Raw genomic sequence first — 24,918 nt, 5'->3', positions numbered from 1 at the left:
GCATTTACAACACACTGTGATCATGTTTATTGTCAACTTCTGACAGCCATCAAGTCTCAAGGCACACTAGGGAGGGGTTCTTAAGATCAGGCTAGCCTACTACATAACTCTGATCATACTTTGATAGGTTCATTAAGATGGTAGGATGCATCTTAATAGTGAGCAAAACCATCAAGGCTTGGGTCCTGATCTACCTATACGAAGAAAGCTGGCTGAACACAAGCATTCACTATTCTCGAGTATGGATGTAACTGCTTCGACTGCTCAGGATTCCTGCGGCCAAGAAGATCCTGGTAAGGATGGATTATATCCTCCAACTGTGAGCCCTGTCCCTTAAGCTGCAATTGTCGGGGTGTTTCATGATAGCAATGGAAAAAATAGGACAAGCATGCCTAGAATCAGTAAAGCTCTGGAAAAGACAACCAGAGCATGGAGAAATAAAGAGATCCTTACACTCAATGGAATCTGAGAATGAAACCATCATGGAGCTCTTTTCACTGACTAAACAATATACAACATGCTGAATGTTATTAAGGTGGTTAATGTATTAAATATGTGCATAAAAGAGAAGTATAAGGTATAGCATATTCGAGGCTCTGATGGTTCATTAACAGGATAGGTAACAACAGAGAAGGGTGGCTCAATGGTTTTTCTATACCAGAAAGGAATCTATTCTATCCCAAGGGATAAGCTTAATCTCATTTAACACCTACACTTAAACCTTTGATAGTCAAGTTACCAGATGGAAGAGTAAATGAATGAGATCAGTCCCAGCCATGACTTCCCAAGGGCTTCAAGGAAACATATTTTAAAAAGGAAGAGTATACATTGGAAGACATGGATTCCACTTCCTATTTTCCTAATGGTTTGATGTGATCCTGTGGGTGTGACTGATTCAACTTATTTAGACTTCTGTTGCCACAGTGATAAATGAGAATGACTCTCTCATCAAACTTGAGAGCCAAAAGAGACCGATATTCGAAGATGAAATCAATTCAGTGAGTCACTCTGTTAATAACGGGTGGGCTCAGGACTAGAACTCAGTTGATTCAATAGATACATAACTACTGCTTACAGTCTCTTAGCTGCTAAATATTAGGAAACTACTATAGTTTGTATATCATCAAACCCATGATCTCATTGGTTGTTCCTAATACAGTAATAAATCACATTTTCATTTTATGTGTTTACAAAACAGTCTTGGGAAAGAGAAATAGCTTTACAAACTTCACAACTCCGATAAGTGGCGATGGCCAATTTTTCGCAAGGATCTGTTCTGAGAATTATCACCACCAGACCAAGCTGCATCAACTATTTACACGTCAGTGTAAATTTAAATCAATGAACCTTCCATCTTAAATGCATTTATGAAACAAGTCCAATGTCTATTTGAAACAAGAAATGGTAGTTTTGCTACAAGAAATGAATGCATCACTTTGGAATAAGGTGATTGTGCAAGGAGCTCTTTCTAGCACATTAATATTTAAGGTAATAAAAGATACTTGTGATAAAATTCAGTTGTTTCATATTGTTACCAAACCATTTTATGATGGGAGTATAGATGACAACTGTTACATATTTAAAAAAAACTTCAAGCCGGGCGGTGGTGGCGCACGCCTTTAATCCCAGCACTCGGGAGGCAGAGGCAGGTGGATCTCTGTGAGTTTGAGGCCAGCCTGGTCTACAAGAGCTAGTCCCAGGACAGGAACCAAAAAAGCTATGGAGAAACCCTGTCTCGAAAATCAAAAAAAAAAAAAAAACTTTGTAGGGTTTTGTTTTTTATCATTATGTTTAGAGATACTTGTTTTTAAGGAGGAATTGTGTTTATTTGTCTAAAGACTAACATTTCCTAGTAGCATGCACTTTTAGAGCTAAGGTATAAATGCTGATTGGACTAAAAGTGCACTGGTTCCTCCTAGGTGGCCCCTCCCCCATGTAAGCATATATGATGATGCTGGTCCTGTAAAGCAATGACCATTTTATTTACCAAGTCAACAGTAGAAGTGTGGAGCCGCAATGTCTGTTCCAAACATTCAGAGTCAAAAAGTCTCCTGTCCTCTATAGTTACTAATGACCAGAGCCGTTAAAGTTTTCATTCAGATAAGATATATTGTGAAAGGTTTTGCTCATCAATTCTCTTGGATAGGATCCAAAAGAACTAGGAAAGTTGCTATCAACCAGCATGCAGCAGAAATTTCCTCAGTAGAGTTAATAAACATACCAGTGAAACACCAGATGACTGCGTTTTATATGTAGCACATTGTACTGATGATATATGCTGGACACAAATATCGTGACTGTATTACTTGGAACAAATTCAACTCCAAGAGAGACTAGCCATTAAGTCACAAGAAGGACCCTCTCTGTTTGAGTTTAAAAACCTCTGAGATCATGGAATTGCCCTGGGCTGTGGAGACACAAAGCTTTGATTCTAATTTCTCTTTGACTCTGATCAAAGATCTGGCTTAATTGTTTGGCCCATCTATGATAATTCTCAGTAGCCGCACAAGAAAAATATTCAAGCTCCCTGCAAAAACCCACCACTCCTCTTAGAACTTTGGCATGCGTCTTGAAAGTGCTTTGGAAGAATATGTTATGAATTTCTGTTACAAATATTACCCTTATATAGTATCATTGAGTTCCTTCAAATACAAGTCACGCTTTAAAATTTGTTAACATTTCCCCTTGGGGAAACCCTCTTGCCCTTTAATGGCATAACCTCATCACCGTATTATAATTCCCAGAGCTCATATTTGTTGGAGGAGACTTTGGTTGCTAAGATCTGTGATGGCTTTTCTCCTTTCTGTATCTGCTGAAAATATTGAGAGGCTGTCAGCTAATTTTCTAAAGTATGCAGAGCATGGGTGCTGAGGAAGGCTGGGAGCTGAAATGGGAACCTGAGCATAGCACTGACATCATCCCATGCTCTGCACATATGGCATAGCACAAAAGCAGTACTGGCTGAGCACGGGTCTATTCTGGACTCCAGTTGGCTTTAATTATAAGCAAGCTTGCTTCTTATCATTTACAGTTACACAGTTCTCCACTGATTTAACTGGAAAAAAATAATTTTCTACAGAAGTTGTTTCACCATTTATGTTTTTAAATTCATGCAAAATAGGAGGGGGTACTGAAATGGTCTCCAGATCTGCTTCTCATGTATATGCACTTAAGAAAATCCTCACCATAGATTCTGCAATTGGGTCAGCTTGCACAAAGACGTGTGGGATAGCCATGAGTTCCCTCTGTACCCTGCAAGCCTTGTAAGTGACACCTCATAATAGTGCAAATGAAGCATAGCATGATGAGAAAATGAAGAAGAATGAACCTGGATCCTCAGCCCAGCAGTTTCTAAGACATAAGATAATAATTTTATTCTTTAAAATATACCACACTTGCTTTTTCCCTTTTATACATGTAAGCCTATATGTGAACTCCATATTATGAAATAAAAGGTCTTAGGACTCTCAGAAATTGCATTACACTCAAACAGCCTCGTTTACTTGTTTGTCTACACATGCACATTTGCAAGAGTCACAGATTTTAAACTCGCTTTTCTTTTTTAAGCTGTCTTGATTTTCTGGTAGGAATGATCACACTGGCGTTTACCTTTGTGCTTTGCTTTCTCAGTCTCATCTATTGGGCTCAGCATTTCTTCCCTGATGAGTCCTTTGTCCTAACAATTAGCTCAGTATCCAGAGAGCTTATTGACCCAACAAATCCAACATCACCCCTTTCTTATTAGGTTTCTTTCAAGCAACCACCCTACCTGCCCTGTTTCCAGCCCCTCTGCACTTCCTTCCTCATCCTGGTTTCTGAGTCTACCAACCTAGGAGGCTGATTTTTCATCCTAATGTTCTTAATTTGTTCCCTATCAAATTAATTCCCTCTTTTCTAGAGAAGGGAGGGGCGAAGTGTGAAAACTTCACACCTGGAGTTTTTTAGGCGCTTACATTGTGATTGGTTTGGTGGGGATGGGGGGAGGTTTACAAACAAAAGTGATCCTGTAAACAGCAGCTCTGAAGCAGAGAAAGTACTCTGACCCCAAAGAACAATGCCCACAGTGGCCCCCACACTATATTCCCCACTCCATCGGTATTTCTTCTTATCAGTGATAGATGAGCTTGAGTTCTCATTCACACATAGACAGATACTCTATTCTGGAGGGACATCAATGTTAGCAACAACCAGCAGACAGCGTCTGCCTGAGGTAGAGGCTGCAATGGGAAAGGGGGGTCCGGCTGCCACAGGGGCCCCTTGCTGTCCTCCATCTCCTGCTCAGGTACTATGCCCATTCAGAGGCCACATCACCCAGTCACTCTGCAGAGGCAGACTCACAGGGAACTTAAGATGCATAGGAGATTATTAGCTCATAGCGCCCCACTGCTACAATTAGGCACCCCACACCCTCGCATACCCCCCCATCTGGCGTACCACTCCCACCCACCCACGCTCTGTCTGGCCCTTCTGTGCCCTGGCTCGCCTTCCTCCCACAGGACTTGTACAGTTCTGCACAAAGGCAGAGCAGTGGTTGAGGTCTGCACCAGGTAAAGGGAGCCCGTGGAACAAGCACCTGAGACTCATGACTGTTTTCTCTCCCAGGCAAAGGCCCTCAGATCTTACAGGAAGCCCTAGTTCAGGTTTTACTAGGTGTCTCTAAAGGAATTCCTGGGAGAACCAGGGAAGTGTGGTAAACAATCAATTTTGTGAACTCAGAGTAAAGTGTGTCACTATTTCACTCCCCGCGAAGGGTTGTCAGGAGGACCCGGGCTCAGTTCATTAGATCAGGCTTTAGCTTTTCATGCCTAACCACAGTGGTCCCAAGGTAGGAGGTCTACCCCTGGGGAAGAGGCAAACCAGTAGCCCTAGCAGCTGCCTCTCGGAGGGAAAATGCATGGCAGCTGGCAGAGGACCCAAGGCTGAGCAGAGTCTTAAAGGTGAGCGGACTCTACAAGAAAGATGGAGAGGAGTCACCAAGAAACTGATCACAACTTCCAGCCTGCTGAGGATTTTACCCTCAGAAAAGACAAAGACTGGTAGAGGTTTAGAAAGACTCGCATGCCCTGGAAAGGAAAAAAGAAAAACCTGACTGCTTTTGTTATTTTTGGCAATTCAAACAATGATACAGCTTTCATCTAAAGATGAGAGGGACTTGGTTCATGCTCTTGGTTCCACTGAAGAAATAACCCTGCTAACCAAACTGGATTTTGGGAAACAGGTTCCTTCTGTTCTAATTTCTCTTCCTCCAGGCAGAGCTCCTGGCTTAGCCCAGTCAGTCTGAACTCGATGGAAACCGTCAATGGAAAGAAGTGAACAGAGCAGAAAGCTGGACCTGTGTTCAGGAACCTGCAGACAAGATCCTCAGGGAGACAGGGTCGGTATAGTCTAAGCTCGCTCCTGTTTCACCTAGAGAATAATCTAGCAAAATCACCAAGAAACTGAAATCCCTGTGTGTGTGAAGCAGGCAAAGGACGGTTCCCAGGAGGAACCCTGTGTCCAATGGGGACTGGCCGGGATCAGAGAGTTTGTTACACTGCTGCCTTCTCCAGTAAGACACACACAAGTAGGGCAAGAGGACTGGCCTCCTGTTGAGTGGGTCCCTAGTCCCGGGACCTCTTTCCTGTCACTGCAGTCTGAGAGCGCTTTGGAGGGATGCACAGATTTGAAAGCTCCCTTCCCCGGTCGGGAAAGATGGGCTGGAGGTGGGGCAGCACCACACAGACAAAAGGTTCTGCAGAGCCCTCCTCTCTCCGCTTAGGTCCCTCTATGGAGCGCGGCGCCCCATCTGGCCACTGAGTGACCTTCTAGCGAGTGACGCCCCCTTCGAGAGGGGCCAGGCACCCTGCCCAGGCTGGTTCTTTATTAGATGCCCACATCTCCCAGCACCTCGGCAAGGCACGCCCCTCCCACCCCTCACCACAAACACCCGCGATGCCTTCCTTCACCCATCCCCTTCTATTGTCTTCAAAGAGATAAGTGACTCCCAACAAGCACACCTAAATACACCTTCCTTTTCTCCTACTCCGATTTCTTAGAGCCTTAAGGGACGAAAAGCGAGCAAGTGTTGGGTTGAATGGGAGGGGGGCACCAGGAGATAACCCGCAAGTACTTGGCATCGCAGACCCACCGTGTCCGCCTCGCAAGGATGCTGGTGACCTGTAGATTGCAATAGGCACTGAATGATGCTTGCTGCTGCCATGGAAATGGTGGATGTGGTGCGCTCCCAAACTGGACGCCCCCCAGGCCACTCCTAGGAGGCCGCTGAGGGTGAGCGGGACTATCCAGAAGAGGGCTAGGCGCCCCCCTGCGCCGCCGCCACTTCCGCCCCCGGGCGATCCCAGCTCGACTCCGCACCGGAGCATCCTCTGGTACATGGCGGGGCGCCCGCCAAGGGGCAGCCTCCGCGGGAGGCAAAGTTTGGGGCGCAAGAAGAGGAGAGGAAGCCGGGGATCCGTCGGATCGCGGCGGGCTACGGGGCCGGCCGCCTCACCGCGCCATGGCACCCATCCTCTCCCTCCTTTGGACAGTCTTCTCGGGGTCCTGGAGTCTGCTGTTCCCTGCACCCAAAACAATCCGAAACATAGCCGAGGCTGATGCAGCTGGCGAGGGACTTGTCCGGAAAGGCAGCCCCGGTGAATAGCAAGCGCAGAGAGGGTGGCTGCTCCCAGGTTTGCAAGGCTCCAGGTTCTCCAGATATACTCCCCAAGAGTTTCGGGCGAGAGTGTGTGCCGGTGGGTGGGGAGCCGGGAAATTGTTTAAAGCTCCTCCCGGAGGGTCCTCACTTCTACATGACAGCCATCCACCGGGAATCCACTAGGTAAATCCATTTAGCATTGTGCCTGGAGAATGGGGAGGCCACTTCGCCGGTCCAGCCTCCTTTCAGGAGAGAAGCAGACCCCATGGACGAAAGGCACCCCTTCTCTCCATTCAGCCCCGGCCCGCTCTCCGGCTCGCGCCAGCCTCCCCCGGGCAGCGCGCAGAGCAGCGACGCGCATCGCCTGCTCCAGAGGCAGTCTCCGAGTCCACCGCCTCCTGACACTTACGCCGGGCGAAGGGTTCAGAGGGAAGAGGGCACCCTTGTAAAGACAGCGGGGATCGAACTGGGGAAGGCGAGCAGAGTAAAAACAGGAGCAAATGAAGGGGCGGAAGAAGAAAATATATATTTTTAAAAAACAAAAAAGAAAAAAATAAATAAAAGAACTGAAAAACACACACGCTGGTGAAGCTAGGGGCTCTATGCAAATCTGCAGTCTCCAAACAGCAAATCACTGAGGCTTGGATGCAATGCAGAGGACGAGCCTATGTAACGAGGGAGGCTGGTCTAGCTTCCCGCAAAAATCGCCGGCCTCTCCCTGGCATTCTCCACACATCACAGGGCCACGTGGACTGCGATGCGGGAAACACCTAAAAAGCAACTCTCTCCCTCAACCAGGTGATCCCTCTGTCTGAATCACCCAGGCAAGAGGCACCATCTCCTACCCCTCTGCGTAAAAGTAGCCAGTGTCTTTAGCGCTCCTAAAAGAGAAGGAATCGGGCTCTTTTTATTGGACCAAACTTATTCTTCCAGGCGTTCAAATCCAAACTGCTAAAAAAGGTTTGACTCCATCCACTCGGCGTCAGTTCCGATGATCTGCTTGCTGCATGTATTATTTATAACAAAGAACCCTCCTTCACACTACAATAGCGTGTGCCTTATAGGAACCAGTGGAAGTCAGGGAGACTGAAAGTCCAGGAAGACAACAGGGTGAGCAGCTGGGGAAGAGGTGGAAAAGAGAAACACGGAGTATGAGAAGACACAGAGATAAGAGACACGGAAGTAGTGGCAGTTAACTGTCTTTCAGTCGATAAATTGGGATAGACCATAACAATAACGCTGAGATAGCTAGCAGCCCAGCTGTGATCTCTTCTCTTCTAATGGCGGGTTCTCACCCAATTTCATAAGGAAAATCGCATTAGGGCCAAAAATCCCAAGACCTAGTATTCTTCGAGGGGAAAAAAAAAGACATTTATATGAAGTTGGGCATCTTTCCTGAAAGCTTTGTATCCCCACATGAAAACCAGTAAAAAAGAAAAAAAAAGAAAAGAAACAAAGATAGAAATCTTCCTCTCAGACTATGAGACAGTCCATGAGACAAGGAGGACCCCCTTCAGATTAAGAATAGGGATTATTACTGAAATATCACCAAGTGTTTCAACAGATGATAAGGGCAACAGTGTGCCCCTGACTTGACAGTCTTACTGTTATTCTGTTGAAAGACAAATGGAAGGAACTCTGAACACACAGGCTCTTCACTTTATGTATAATATGTAGCAACAAATATGAGTCCCTGTGTTTTTATTAAATTATTATTATTAATTATTACTCTCTTGAGATAGGATATCATATACTTTTGGCTAGGCTTGAATTCCAGATCCTCCTGCTCTGTCTTCACAAGCACTGTTCTGAGTTCATAAACCTTGGAACCTTATTCTGACAAGATTTGCTTCAAATCAGTTGCTCACCCATGTGACCATTTGAATTTGCACATTGTATGCTAGCTCTTGCAAACAGACAAAGACTAGACCATGAGAATCAATACATAAACAATGGCCAGGGGTTCTGAATGAAACAAGTGGCAGTCCATCATCACTTTTTTTCCCTCAAACCGTATTTCATTTTACTGAAAATCTAATTCTTCCATAATTTATTACTCTATGTAAATATATTGTCTCTAAACTTTCCATACTGGCTCAAATACTAACAGAACAAGCCCTACGTCTCCTACTGTCTGCTGCTTCTACCCTTGTCCCCCAGGGCGATTTCCTCTTTGTTTACTTGTGTTTTCATAAGCAAGCATCATCTTTATATTTATTGTAAAGTACAGCTCCAAGAGAATTAATAAAATCATCCCCAGAGTATGTTTTTAAGACTGTAGGTCCAGGGATGGAGGAAATCTATGTGTGAGAAGAAGCATTTGCTGTTAAAGCCTGACGACTAGAATTTGGATCACCAGAACCCACATATAAGACAACATGAAACAGTTCAATCATCTGTGGTCCCCTTGTGCCTCTATAGAGACGGGAGGTGGTGACAGGGAAAATTTCAGAGGCAGGAATGTCAGTGACGGAGCACTCTTGTCTCACTCAAACACTGTCCTCTGACCTTCACACATGAGAGTCCAGATCCACATCCACCACTCCCATGAACAAGCATGCACATGTGGGGAGTGCTGATTACAGGCCCAGATCCTGGATTTGACATATCAGTGTCTTCATGGAAAGAGAACACTGAATTAGGTAACCAAAAACCTGTGGTGGCTTCTTGGCAACGCTGTTCATGGGTTATGTCATCTTGATTTCTTGCCCTCTCACCAGAGTACATGACTTCATTCATAAAATAGCTACTTTACACTCTTTTCTTCTAATCAATCCCAGGAAGTGCAGAAGATACCATGTGTCATTTAATGTTAGAGTGCTTTTAAAAAAGCATCAAATTCTCAGTTCATGCGAGAGTCAGGGTGCATCTTTTCCAAGGCAGGTATAAGCAGTGTGGGCAGATTAATGTACCCAGTACCTCACACTTTTTCTATCCATAGGAAATGAGCGTATTTTCTCCAGTACCCCATAGATGGTGTAATTTGTCCTTTCCTTTCCAAGTAGGTCTTTGGAAAGGACAGAAGCTAAGTCTTCCTTTGTACTCCCTCTAGTGCCCAGCAGATGTGAAACACAGGGTAATCTCAAATACACCAAGTTCTCATTATTGTCTATAGTTAGAGTCCATAATCATAACCATGGATATGGACACCATAAACACTGAAGCAGCAAATTGTGAGTCACTTTTTCTAGAGAGAAATACCAGGTTAGATTCTTCTGAATGCTAGTGATATCCTTTTGAATTACTAGTTAGCAAAGACCCTTATATTCTATTTAAAGATATTACTTAATATACATTGTTCACTAACAAAGAACTCTTGACCTGAATGAAGCTTATGTAACACATGCATTTTTATCTGTCAAGGACATTTGAGGCTGTATGCATTTTAGTGTTAGGATTAGGAACTGTTTTCAAATATGAAAATCACTCAAGAAAAACATAAAGTGTAAGCAAAGCACTTGAGAAGCAAAAGAATCATGTTGTTTGAGCATAGTATGAGCTACACAGATGCATTATCTCCAAAAAATAAATCAAATCAATCAAAACAAAACAAAAACCCATGAGAGGTATAAGAATTTTGTCACAAAGCACATTGCCATCAGAACACATTCCTTTAGTGCAGAAGCAGGGAGGCAGAGCCTCAACTTGTTCACCTTGAGTTTTGAACCCCTGTTGGGAACTGAAATTTTTCACTACTCTCTGCATGTGCACTAACAATTATCAAAGGGTCAAGTATTAATTTGGGGTGACACACTTGAGTGAAGAGGGCTGAAGAACCTTTCTGTGTGGATAAACATGATTGACTGCCTTTGTTACTCCCTTGATTTCTAGAAAAGGATGTGGTAGGCTTTTAGAGAGTAACTCATATAAGTTAGAGCACATACGAAGAAGGGGATCAACACAGAGGATTCCAATGAGTTTGCTGAAGAGCAGTCAGTGAAGAAAAGTCTCTCTCCTGACGTATATTGCCAAAGGCCTTGGGAGATAAAGACAGGGTTAGGGAAAGGATAGGCTAGAAATCTTAGTTTTACGGGAGTCTCAAGAGCTTAAGAAGGAGTATTTATGGCTGTCTTGACAGAGAAAATTGTAGCTATTGTCTTTCAGGCAGATGTCTAGGGAACCTTTGCAATACTTAGGATGTACTGAGATGGACACTGCGTTGCTGCTGCTGCATCCGAGTTTGTTATAAATGGCAGTAATTTTATCCGGATGGTGGGCAAAATTCTTATGGACAAACACATGCCTTTTTTGGATGAGCAACTAAAGCTTGTTCTTTTTGTTTTATCTTTGCCCCTTCATATGACTAGGCCAGCAATTTGAAATTATGCTCTGTAAGGGAAGCTGAGCCGTGTCTGAAAACCTGTTTTTAGATGACTCAAAAGTTTGTTGGAGAAAACATGGGGCTTTGGCTATCAGATCTTTTTATTCCCAGCACATGTAGGGTGATATTAAGAGCATGTTTGTGTTACTTTGTACTCTGCGAGAGTTGATGACTTTTTCTGGGATTCTCTTCTTTCCTTTTCAGATACAGACTCACTGTAACCACTCACGCTGTTCTCAAGTTATCATCCTGCCTCAACTTCTGCATCAGCTGGGGTTAGACCAATATGATGACTCTTCATCCACAATTTATGCCCTATTATTAATGCCAGAGATAGTTGCTAGAAGTCTTGGACCATCACCATTTCTGATCATGATGGAGTTTTGTTCACTAGTTTGCATATTTTATCTGTTTAAAATATATTAGTACATATAAAGTTCAAATATTGAGAGTTGGTGTAGTGGGCGTTAGGAACTGGTTTTCTTTGTTTTTATTATTAATACAGCAAGTGTGTGGCATATCTACAGTCTCTTACACATCCTACTTAAACTGAATAAAAATCTGAATCCTAAATGCATCTCATCCTTTCTCATGTATAAGATGTCAAAATACTACTAGGAACCAACAACTTATCTGTAGTTGACATGATCGGACATTTGATTGCATTAAGTCACTTAGCCATTGCAAAATGTTGTGAAGGAAGTATTCATATTGATCTCTAATATGATAGCCATTAAATTTTGAGAGGTGATAAGCTGAGTAAACATTATCTTTAAAACATTATTATATGTGTTTGAAGGAAAACATTTTTGGTAAATTATCTTTGAGTTTACTTAAAAAAGCAACAAACAAACAAACAAAATACCCAAGGGCTAGAACCTCTTCCAGCTCCCAGAAAGTGCTACGTAATTTCATGCCTACTTATTAATACCTGTTTCTATACCAGAAACTAGTTCAAATCTTGCATTCACTATACCTATTTTGTGATCTCTAGAATAGTTAGCCCTCACTTGCCTCTAATAACTGTTGCACTTAAATAATACCCAAAGGAACCAACTAGCTATGTGTGTTAAATCATTCCAAGCAACTCAGGCGATGATTTGCAATGAACAGTAGCATGAGTAGCCTGAGGTGGACGACAATGTTAAGAAGTGGATGATATGACATTTTGTGAATGAGGAGGAAGGTAAAGGACATGAAGGAAGAGAGTGAGTAGAAAGAAGAATTCAGAGAGAAGTGGGAAAGGATTGTCCATTTCAAATTATTGTTTCATTTCCCAAAGTCACACTGTCTTAAAGAATAGAATGGTTGCCAGGCAGACATTTCTACCCTTTCATGGTTTTCTTAAGTTTAATTAGAAATCCTTATGGTTCAGTATTAAGCTTTTTAAATAGAAAAGTAGACATTAAAAGTAGCAGAAGGGAAGTATATTAAAACCCACAGGCAGCACTAATCTTCCAAAAATTAAAATGAAGGGAGTGTCAGTCTTGCACTTTGTGCTTCTACTGACATCATTGTAGAAACAAGCAGACCCCATATTTCTATCTATCTGCACTTCTTAGAACTGAGGGGGAAAGGGGAGAGACACTCACAGAAGAATATAGTCCTTAAGAATTAGAAACATAAACTCCTGATCCTGGTACCTTTTTATATGGCGGTAGGTCCTGAAGGGTATGCTGATAGATGACCAAGAATAGAGGAATAAGGACACTGAGAGAAAGAAAGAAAAACACATGGGACAGTTTAAAAGCATCTGTGGAGATCTCCTGTAATCCTTTAATTTGGGGCGGGGGAGGTAAGATGGTAAAATTGTGTAGCAAAATAACCATGTTGTGTTTTATGTTGTGTATTAAGCTCATTTTCACACACAAACAGCCACCATCCAGTCACAGGCATGGTCATCTCTCTATAACTTAGAGCCTACTCACTAATATAAATCAGGGGGCGTGGTGTGAATCCTACATGAGCCAACATGGCATGCAATCGACTCAAACTAAATCAAAATCTGGATGTTCCGTTGACTTTATTGAAGTTAAGGATACTTATATTTAGGACTAGAATATTTATGATCTGTATGTTTCCTTTGTCCTATTTAGTAAGAATGTAATTTATGGTGGCCTAAATAAAAGTCGGTGCCTATGCACCATAATAACTACCTTTAAATATTGCAGGTCTTTGCTTGGATACTAACCATTTAAGTCACCTTTCAGTTATTGTCAGAAATTACTGTTTGTCTAGTTTTTCATAAAACTCATATTCTTGACAAACTGTCCCTTAGTTGAGTGCGTTCCTTTGTTGGGAAACATAAAGCCAAAGTGCCAGAGTATGAGCTTGAATTTCATCTCTGTCATTAATGTGACATGAGGTGCCATCTACCCCAGTTTCCACATCTGCAGAATGACTACAGTACAACTCTTACATGTTTTAAGACAGACTAAGGACTTCATTCATATCTACACATTTTAGTCAGATACTGAAAACAAATATAAGGAGCTGTGATGTGTTTCTTAACAATGTTTAAGACTCTCTTTATTCTGTCAAGTTTATTTATTTTCCAAATAATTTATTAGTTTGACTTCTCTAAATATCCTTTGTTCAAATTATAATGTGAAAGAGAACACAATAAGATCTGCTAATTTGTGTGATTCGGGTCTCAGGTTGGTTTGCTTTTGACCTCCTTAATCTTTGGAGGACCTGGTACTATACATTACCTAAAAGTTCCTATGTGACGCTAGAGTTCTGTTTTCATTAAGCTACTTAGCAATGATCTCAGCGGCATTTAGCTGCCTCAAAAGCTACAGAAACGTAGGTGTACTGTAACCATATATGATGGTGTTGATCCCATTTCTCTCCCATTTTGAAGGCTTCAATATTCCATTATCTTCATGTCACAACATACAAATGTATATTCTCTTTCTTTTCATTCAAAAATCATCTATTTTCCTGCTGCTCTTTGTACATGAGCTCATCTTTAGTTACTGTGCTCGTGGCTCCTCCTAACTTATTAGCGATATGGTTTTAGGTAGGCTATTTATTTAAACACATTTTCCCATCAGAAAAAAGTTCCAAATAATTGCAGGGTCACTGTGCAGATTAATAAATTTGATACCTTTGAAATAAAATATTGCCTGACACATAAATGTACATAGTTTTGCTGTTATTGCAAGTGATTATCATGGGTTATTTTTCTTCCATTATACTAAGAAATTAAATCAGGTAATACTTGTTTTCAAATAAAACTTAAAACTGCTACTATTTCAATTAGTCAACCACTCCAACAAAAGCAAGTAGGACATCTCTCCCAGGGACTGGCCTATGAAGCTTCCTATCTGGCCCATGTCAGCTGCGGGGAAAACCAATGCTGTGACAGGCTGGCACCTGTCTGCTCCACTACAGAGCACAGTCTATCGTGTTCATTCATCTGTCCAGAGAAAGCAACATGAGCTTGTTCAGAATGGAATCCAGTGTAAGGAGGACAATTAGAAGCCAAGGTAGGGTGATGGAAAATTAACACACAATTTGATGATTCTCTGGTGAACAAAGGCATTTAAATCAGAAACCAGAAATCATGTCCGTTCCATGTGTTTAATTTCCTGAGCATCCAAGCACTTAGATCACCAGTCAGCTTACTCTATCTTTGAAAATCCATATTCTAAAACATACAGCACCATTTGAATGCAATGAAAGGAATTCAATCATGAAATTTGGATTGAATCTTAAATAGCTTCATATGAGATCTATAGTCGAGTCCCTATCCAATTTGGTAGTTATTAGATTAGGTATATATTAGATTACAAATTTGTCACAATGATATTTCAATGTTAGTACTCTAGCTCAGCAGGCATGGCCAATCCACCACAAAGATCCCCTTTCCTGTAGGCAAAGTTAAATCTTCATAGCGTGGAATATAAGCCACTATGTTGGCATCCGTGCAGCCTCTTTGGTCTTAGTGTTCAGCTCCTGTTGTTTCCCCTGTAGACACCTTATGTGGGATGTCTCTTTGTATGCTGTGAATATGTTTTATTACCATTGATTAATAAAGAAGCTGATTGGGCCACTAACCAGGCAGAATAGATCCAGGTGGGAAATTCTAACAGAGATACAGGAAGAAAAAGTACAGAATTAGAGAGATGCAAGCACCCAGTAGAGAAGCAAGATGTGAGGTAACAAGCCATGTGCCTTGTGGTAAAATATAGAATAATGAAAATGAGGTAATTTAGTGATAAGAACTAGTAAACAATAATCCTGAGCTAATAGGCCAAATAGTTTGTAATTAATATTAAGCCTCAGAGTGATTATTCCAGAACTGGCAAGTAGGAGAGAAACTTCCATTTACAGACACCTTGTGCTCCACTTCTAGAAACTCTTTTCTAAAACATGGTGGGATATTTGATTGTTTGTTTATATTGCCATTACCCACCCTATTTCCTCAGGGTGAATAAGCAACCCTTTTCCCTTTTTCCTTACTAATATTCAATTCATTTCTTAAATAAAATTTTTAAACATATTTCTTTTTTGGAAAAATTTGGAGATGCTACTGTTATTTACATTCTTGATTATTGGAATGTTAAAAATAACTCCTAAACCAACCTCACATCAGCCAGAGGGCTGATCTCCAAAATATACAAATAACACAAGAAATTGATCATCAAAAGAACAAATAATTAAAAAAAATGGAGTGCAGACCTAAACAGAGAACTCTCAGTAGAGGAATTTAAAATGTCTGAAAGACACTTAGGAAAATGTTCAGCATCCTTAGCCAGTAGAGAAATGCAAATCAAAACAACATTGGGATTTAATCTTACACCTGTAAGAATGGCCAAGATCAAAAACACTGATGATAACTTATGCCAGAGAGGATGTGGGGTAAAGGGAACACTCCTGCTTTGCTGTTGTGAATGCAAATTGGTATAGCCCCTTTGGATATCAGTATGGCAATTTCTCAGAAAATTAGGAAACAACCTTCCTCAAGACACAGCAATACCACTTTTGGGTATATACCCAAAGGATGCTCAATAGTACCACAAGGACATTTGCTCAACTATGTTTATAGCAGCATTGTTTGTCATAGCCAGGACCTGGAAACAACCTAAATGTCCCTTGATCAAAGAATGGATAAGGAAAATATAGTACATTTACACAATGGAGTACTACATAGCAAGAACAAAAAAAAAATAACCACGTCTTAAAATTTTCAGGCAAATGAATATATCTAGAAAACATCATACTGAATGATGTAACCCAGACCCAGAAAGACAAATATCATATCTACTCACTCATAAGTGACTTTTATACATAAAGCAAAGAAAACCAGCCTACAATTCACAATTCCAGAGAACCTAGACAATAATGAGGACCGCAAGAGAGACATACATGGATCTAATCTACATGGGAAGTAGAAAAATACAAGATCTCCTGAGTAAATTGGGAGCATGGGGACCATGGGAGAAAGTTGAAGGTGGGGGAGAGGAATGGAGGGGAGCAGAGAAAAATGTATAGCTCAATAAAATCAATAAAAAAGAAAACCTTGAAAAATAAATAAATGAATAAATAAATAACTTTAAAGAAAGAAAAGAAAAGAAACTCCTCAAATACTCAGGACAAATAATGATATGCTTAAATTCCAGCTCTGCAGAGTGGGTATGTGAAGTTACAGAGTTAGTTCTATCTCCATGTTTAGTGATTTCCAAGGACCCAAACAAATAGAAGAAGAAAACACCCTTCTCATTTCACATAGAAACTCTTCAGTTAACACCTTCTATTGCTTAGAATCTATAAGAAACTGAGACTGAATTTTAACTGGAGTGCCAAGTCAGTTGATTATAAGGAGTAATGGAATTCATTGTCATGTTTTCCCTACTCATGTCATAGCAGATGTCACTCTTTCTCTAAAGTCATGAGAAACAAAATACACCCTGGCTGAGCTGCCTGCTGGCAAGCGGAACTGAGAGGGAAGGTTTCTGGCTAATTTCTGAATCTTTAGCTATATGTTTTATATTAAAATAATCATCACCATAACCATTCAAATAGTCCGTGATCGAAAACCAAACTTCAAATAAAATGTATTTACTGGGGGACAGTAAGAGAAAAGCTGCAGGAGCTGGGAAGTGGCACAGCTCAAACAGTGTGGTCACTTCACAGTTCAAGTCTCCTAGAATATCAATTTCAACATGTCCCAATATATTAATTCCTAAAAGATAGGGGATGCTTTGTTTCTTTTATAACACATATATGACCTCTGAAGCATTTTGAAAAACCATTAATCTATTTTTTTTTTTTGGTAACTGTCTTCCCTTTCCTTTTGTGAAAGAACTGCTTTCCCTCCCATTTGCTCTGTTCTGCTGCTGCAGTGATTCCCCTGGAGAACCACGTGTTTATCTTGACAGGTGTTAGTGGATTCCAGAGGCCTCTGTGGAATTCTTCTCAGTTGCACCGAGATACAGTAGAAAATATAATGCTGCAAAAGTAACAAACTTACCTTATTGTTTTCTAAATACAATGAGCCACAGAGTGGGTGGAATTAATTTGATAATGTCTTTCTAATGAACCTTTCATTAGACATATGTTGTGGTCTTCAATATCTAATAGAAGTACATATTAAAAACAAAGCATTACTTGATGATTCTCTAGATTCTGTCTCATGATTACCTCATACAATGTTCAATAAAATAGTTTAAGCTCAATTATTCGAGACATCTCATCACAGAGTTACAATACCCATTTCTAGATACAAATTCTTTAAAATCCTGACTAGATGAAATGAATTTCTTTTTCTGTTTGTCTTCAACAGTTAAAACAGAATTTGCTCCTTTGTTGGGTGTAGGGTGGTATTCTGAGTTTCTCAGACAACATCTCAGAAATCATTACCTGGTGACCTTGATCTCTATATCAGTTAGGGGAACTTGAACTCCTGACGCTTTCACTGCCTCCACCTCCCCAGTGCTATGATTACTTACAGCCTTCTGCCACAGAACCGGCTTAGGGTACTCATCTTTAAAGGATGGAATAATAAAAGTGTTCTGTACAGTCTAAAAAATGTACTTGTTAATAAAATTTAGAGATAACTAATTGAGAATGTGTTATAATCCAGTTTGCAGTGTTCTATGCTAAAAGTAATGTTAGTATCTAGCAGAGCAAACATTAGCTTAAGTGGAGGTTGAACTGAATAGTTTGATGGCCAATGGAAGATCAATTAAAATAAGTGCAATCAACACCCTTTCATAGTAATGATATATTTTGATTTAAAATTTGTCAAAGACAAAATTCTAAACATTACCTAGAAAAACCTGCATTGCTGGGCGTTTGTGGCACATGCCTTTAATCCCATTACTTGGGAGGCAGAGGCACGCGGATCTTTCTGAGTTCGAGGCCAGCCTGGTCTACAAGACCTAGTTCTAGGACAGGCTCCAAAACCACAGAGAAACCCTGTCTCAAAAAACCAAAGAAAAAGAAAAAAGAAAAAAGAAAAACTTGTCTCTTTCAGAAAATCATCAGTTTTGGAGCATGGCCTGACCCTTTCTAGCTAATATTTAGCATAGCACAAGGAAGAGCTACAAATAAGACACATTCTCACAGCTCAACTCTGCCAAGGTCTTAATGTCTCATTTCAGTTTTCCTTGAAAATTCTCTCTTGCTTCTTTATAATTGCAGTTTTCCACGAGACCGGAAGATCCTGTCAGTCATGCATTTAACTATTATAATTTAAATTTACGTATTCACCTATTCTTCACCGCCACACTTTTAGGCAAAAGGAAACACAGAGACAAGGGAAAGTAGGTTCTTCTGCAGCAATAGCAGGCAAGATCAGTATGAAAGCAATGGATCATGAAGAAAAGCAATTTCCTACTTGAGGGATTAGACACTACTCTCTTTTGTCCTGTTAGCTCAAAGTTTTAGTTTTTTTTTTTATTTTACAAGTAATACTGATTTTTTTTTCAATTTACATAAGCATTATCTAAGGAAACTTCAAAAAAACCCAAAAGCATATTTCTCAACCAATCAATGGAAGAGAAAAAAAAAAAACTAAAATGAATAGCTAGCCTTCTTTATGTTGGCTTTTCAGACACCTTTAAACAGCATGGGAAGACTAAACTGCTAGACAAGCTAACGATAATTAACTCAATAGGAGCCAATTTGCAATGATCCAGAAGGCTTTTTCCTTCTCTTTCTTCAGGAAAAATACAGGTAATTTTTATTTTGAAGTTGCATACATATGCTAACATCAGACATCAGAGAACTATGCAACTCTCTGCAAATGCTTGCTTTATCTCTGAGTGAAAACATTATTAACTGCTGCCCTCGGTCATCAATAAATTCATATTAGAGGAAATGTGTAGCAGAAAAGGGTACTCAACAGCACCATGTGAAAACCATCATCATTTTTAAGCACATTTCTATTCATGGAAGAGGTGAACGTCTCTTAAATAATAAAGGCAAAATATAGTCATAGGTACAAAATATGGGGAAAGAAAATCAAGAGTTGGTTTCCATAATCCATTTTGTAACTTATTGCTTATGTGAGTCATGTTTAAGCAACTTGTACATTTTCAATGGTGGATTCTCTCATGTTATGTTCTTAAGAACAAAAATCCTTCAGAGCTAAATCTAAATGTTGTGAAAAACCAAATTTATTTTATCATATACTTTCGTTTCTCTATTTTATCTGTCTACTGTCCTACCTTTCACACTATTGACTCATATCTGTGTATCCAATGTATGATTAATGGATAAAGCTCTAGCAGGCATTTTGATAGTCTGTTTCCAATTGTCAAAATCCTGACACTTTTAAGTCAGTTTTCTACTCAACATCCTATAGAGATATTGAGGACCAGGCAACAACTATATTCACATAGCAGACATTCCCTGCTTTACAACCAAAGTGCTATTTTCTAAATTGGGGGTGGGGAAAAACTATTGCATAAGTCAGAAAACTGTTTCTAAAAATTAAAGGGAATAAGTCCCACAGTAGCCAAATTAAAAGGCTGCAGACCAACAATCAAGCAGAATGGAATCCATCCATTGCAACAAAATGAACTTAAACAATCAAAATTGTTTAAGATATTGAAAACATTCAGGACAACTGAGAAAAATGGAATTTGTAAAGATGTTACTTTTACCCTGTGAAACGCCTTCAGTCCAACCTCATGTAATAATTATAGGTCACTTTGAATCCACCAGTTTTCTAGACTGGAGATAAAACAGCAGCAACAACAAATCAAGAGTTGATTTAATGACACATCAGAGAATGGACAGTGTGTTGAGATAACTGATGTCTTTTTTTTCCCCTTAGTGGTAAGATTGGGAATCAGACCAAATGACTTACTAAGTAGTATCTGCCTTAAAACATAACTTCAAAAAAAAGTGCTAGCCCACAGTCAATTTCAGGAGCAACCTTGCTGTTCTATGCTTTCCTAGAGTGAGCTATCAGCCAAGTAAAACTGATGTGACCCAGTAGATCTGATTTTGCATCCAACATCTAAAGTTCATTTTTCCTAGCAAAAAGTATCACTTTGTTGCATAGTGTAGCAATGCACTCCTCTAAAAATGTTCACCTTCCCAAGCTTTCTTTTACAGTGCTGCCTTTATGACCTAGTTCATGTTGAAGGGTTACAAATGGGTCTGGTATGTTTTATTTCTTCAGCCCTAAACCCTTGTAACTCTCTTACCAAAAATGTAGAGTTACTTCCTATGGACAACACCCATCTTGACATCATATCCTCAAACTGATACCCTTAAGATGGAGGAGCTAGAAGGCAGGGGATTATCAATGTCTGATGTCTTCTGACAGGCTTTATTACAGCCCTGTGTCATCTATTTGAACTTCTTAAGAAAGCTTCGAAGCACATGATCAGTTTAGTCACATGTCTCTGTGTTGGACTTTATGAGCTACATACACACCTGATGATTGTAATCAATTTCCTGGAAAGGCAGTTACTTACTTGGGTGAGTCAGCCCACCTGTGTTTGAGACACTCTAACAGAGGCCTCTTTTCTTTCCTTTCAGAAAACAGGTAGCCTATGACATGTTCTTGGTCCCTTAAGAGCTACAAGCACTTTAGGAAAGGTAAGATAGTTCCCTTTGCTCAGAGACCATTAGGGACAATAATTGGTAAATAAAGCTGGCTAAGACTCTTGAAGAAGGTAAAAAAAAAAAACACTGTGGACCCAAAGGGAAGAGCTTCTGTCTACCCTGACAACCCAAAACAATCAAACAAACAAATAGTAAGAGCATTCCGTTTACTGGAGATAAAAGTTAGAACTTGTAGGCTGGGCATACTGCTCAATGGTATAAACACTTATTCTGCAATTATGAAGACTAAAGTTCAAATCCCACCACCCTGCTCCCTGGTGAAAAAATAAGGGCATGGTTTTAAGTCTTGTAACCCCAGCATTGTTGTGAAGAAGCAGGCAGATCAGGCAACTCCCTGCCTGGCCAAGTCGATGCAGCCCAGATGGCCACTTTCTGGTTTACTGTCTCAAAGTAATACAACAGAGACCAAAAGGAAAGCATTAGACAGATGAAGTTCTTCTGAGCTTCTCAGGCACACACATGGATCTATGTACTCATACCTCAAGGGCATGCAACAGCACAAGACACACTACACACCACTTACACACAGAGTTAGAACACATTCATTATATCCTCCTAACTTGGGGGTTTGGGATGACTGAGGCAGGACCGATATTAATAAACACATATTTCCAGGTGTTATACACAGATATGACAAATGTAGAGTGAAGTGATTACTTATATTGTTCCATTATTAAATAAAAATCAGGAGTCAGAATTGGGATAAAAACCTGACTGATGAGAGAAGTAGTGGAGAAACACCAGTGTTCTCTCTCATTCCTTCCTCTATCCAAAAGGGCCACTAATCTTTCTAAGTCCATCCCTAGTACTTCCAGTGTCTCTCTCCTATGTACTGGGTATTCCAAAACCTCTATGGCTAATTCTGGTCCACTGGTAGCTAACTCTGCCCTGTGATTCAAGGTAAACTTTATTGGCAGTCTTGGGGGTATCAGACTGTGTTCAAAATATCCAACAACAGTAGAGTACCAGGCATTCATTCATAGGTTTTTTAATAAAAACTTCCAATCTTTTACTTATTTAACAAGTAAATAAGGAATGCCTACTCTGAAACAGGATTTGTAAGAGGCCTCCAACTTATGAGAAAGAAATGACAGGGGATTTAATTCTTGCTGAAGAAAGAAACGTCTGGGCTTACTTCTTACCCTGAACTGAGATAATCTAAATTTCTCTTGATGTCTATGAAGATGTCTTGATGTCTATGTTTGTGCACACCCCTTGACTTGTAGAATTTTACCTGCATATTCAATCTACCTGAAGCTAAAGGAAGATTTCTGTCCCAGCCAATCTACTGTTTTTTCTGGGAGTTGCAAAGCTGCCGTGTGTATATAACAGACATGCCTATTAATCAGGTATTTGTCACCTATTTGGTTAATGCTGTTGGTGACTTAAAAAAAAAGACAATGATCTAAAAGTTCTTTGCATTTAATATTCTGCCATCCTGCAAGGCTACTATTAACTTCCTGTCTACCCAAAGAGTCTCAGTTGCTCTTTTATTCTTGGGCACCACACCATCATTAAATACGTACAAGCAACAAGGTCTTGACTTGGACATCAAGAAAACCATTGTGGGCATAAGATCAATAGCTATACTGTTTTCCCAAAGAATGTTTTTGTCACTGCTTCCTGTGGTCCTCAAAGCCCCAGACAAGCATGTAAAACTACACTTGCCCTGTGTGTGTGTGTGTGTGTGTGTGTGTGTGTGTGTGTGTGTTGTCTGTTCAAATGAACTAGAAATATACCTGAGAAGGATCTAGAGGTCCCATATTGAAGTTAAGATCAACCAAATGATTGTAAAGCTAATAAAACACATTTCCTCTCACAGGGCATTGTCTTAATCATGCACTCATTTGCTTCATCGTGAACTCGGAACAGGAAAACAATTAACAAACACATTTGCAAAATCCTGCATGAAGGTTTGGGAAAATAAATAACTAGCACAGGATAAGAGAGACATAATATCAACATTGTTAGTGTGAAATATAACCACGGAATTTTTTACAAATGTAGTAACAGACAAGAGTTTCATGTAATGGCTTAGAAAGTATTTGTATGTATTGAATTCTAATGTCCAGCTCATGGATGGAATAACAATTCCCCCAAATGCTTACCTAACATATACAGAGGTGTGGTTTGAGATGCTTAGCATCTAATTGTAAAAGATACATTAATGTACAGGCTGGGGAACAGATAGTCTCAAGAGACGTGGTATGGAGTAATGGAGAGAAAAGAAACATTGCAGGTATCTTCAAATACTTCAAGGGTTTCCATATAAAACTAGACTTGTTCTTTATTTGCCTTGTAACTATAGGAAAGGGTCATTTAGTGGAAATGGATTAATAAAGTAGCAGATATGGTACACAAAAACCTGGGGAGGTTTTAGAAATGGAAGGAGCAGGGATTTTGAACAAAACTACATCTCAAAGGAAACTCCTGATTCTTTTCCTGATTTATTACCCTACCTGGATCTTTCTCTCTATATTTCTTTGGAGAAAGAATAGATAATAAGGTATAATAAGACAGTTTAAATAGTCAATCAATAAAATTAAAAGATGACTAGCATATGAGTAGACATGAAGGAGTTCAATAGACCATATGCCTGAGTGGAGCCTGGAGAGCCTAGAATTCATCCTTTATAATCTTCTTAGAAGCTATGCAAATAATAACAATGATAATAATAATAGTTCTAACCATATACATTTCTTTCTTATTTTTATCCATGTGTCTTTATACCTAGGGAAATGCACTCAATGTTCTGCAAGGAAGATGTGGGTTGGGGTATTAAAAGATACCTAAGAAAGAAAAAGACAAGGTTAATATTCCAAAATAAAATCAGTAGCCAGAAATTTGGAAAAACTAACTACAAATAAGATAACACAAAGGAAAAGAAGAAACCACAACAGAGAATAGACTGCAGTGGCTCTCAACCACTAAGCAATTTATGATCCCCTTAGGGATCACATATCAGATATCCTACATACCGGATGTTTACATTACTATTCATAAAAACAACAAAATTAAAGTTATGAAATAGCAATGCAATAATTCTGTGGTTGGGAGTCATCACCACGTGGAACTGTATTAAAATGTTGCAGTATTAGGAAGGTTGAGAATCACAACAAAAGAGGAAAGCAAAACTGCACTGATCCTTTGAGGGGATGACTGCTAAAGGAATCACAGCAACTGTGAGACCCAGGAAGAACACAGAAAAGACATAAATAAGTAAAGCCATTAACTCATTAATACAGTGAATGCTGGGCATGGCCTCTGTGTTTATCCCTGTGTGCTACTGTAATCACTCAATACTGCCCATGCTTTTGGCATCTGTATACGTGCAGTCCAGCCAACCATAAGTATGCATTTTAGCACTCAAATCAGACTTGAATTATTTACCTCATATGTCAAATAACATGGATTGTTCTTTTAAGAAAAGAAGCAATCCTGCAATTCCAAATACACAGAACCAAACACTGCAGCTGTCATGGTGTCACTGTCTTCTACAGGAGGTTAGAATTGATGCCCAGCTCTCTTACAGTCTCAGTGTCGAAAAGTAGCCATTTTCTGATGTCATTTTTTTTAATCTCTGAATATAATTTCCTCCCATAACATTCTCTGTGATGTCAAACACATGCACATTGAAGCTAAAAGGTACACAAGCGTGCGCACACACACACACACACACACACACACACACACACTTAATCCATCCCTTCCCTATGGTTCTAGAGGAGTAGTTTCCTGACTCCGGTACCCTGCTACAACATACTTAGGTAATCTCCTATGCTTCCTCAATAGTACTGGTTATTCATAATCAGGGGATTAGCCAGTGGAGGAGAGTCGGAGCATGGCGACTAGGAAAAAGCTGGGGTGTGAACTA

The 24,918-nt window shown here is 40.1% G+C and overlaps 1 protein-coding gene across 30 annotated transcripts in view; it reads right to left on the bottom strand.

Moving 5' to 3' along the window:
* Nrxn1 (neurexin 1) overlaps positions 1–24,918 on the bottom strand; it is a 1,082,053-nt gene that overhangs the window by 428,162 nt on the left and 628,973 nt on the right. For 3 of the 30 annotated variants that reach the window (XM_041630260.1, XM_041630261.1, XM_041630263.1), the window contains exon 1: positions 6,128–7,260. The exons of 25 other annotated variants lie outside the window; for them this stretch is intronic. In XM_041630260.1, the coding sequence (XP_041486194.1) occupies positions 6,128–6,374 (247 nt within the window). In that variant the 5' untranslated portion in view covers positions 6,375–7,260. Of the gene's footprint in view, positions 1–6,127; positions 7,262–24,918 lie in introns of those variants that run through there. 2 more of the 30 variants (XM_041630259.1, XM_041630262.1) reach the window with 2 other exon arrangements.

This window comes from Microtus oregoni, unplaced genomic scaffold, assembly GCF_018167655.1.
Source record: "Microtus oregoni isolate MIOR12 unplaced genomic scaffold, Mior012 000034F_ref0000314, whole genome shotgun sequence".
NCBI classification, from domain to species: Eukaryota; Metazoa; Chordata; class Mammalia; order Rodentia; family Cricetidae; genus Microtus; species Microtus oregoni.
This window is presented reverse-complemented; position numbering and strand designations above follow the sequence as displayed.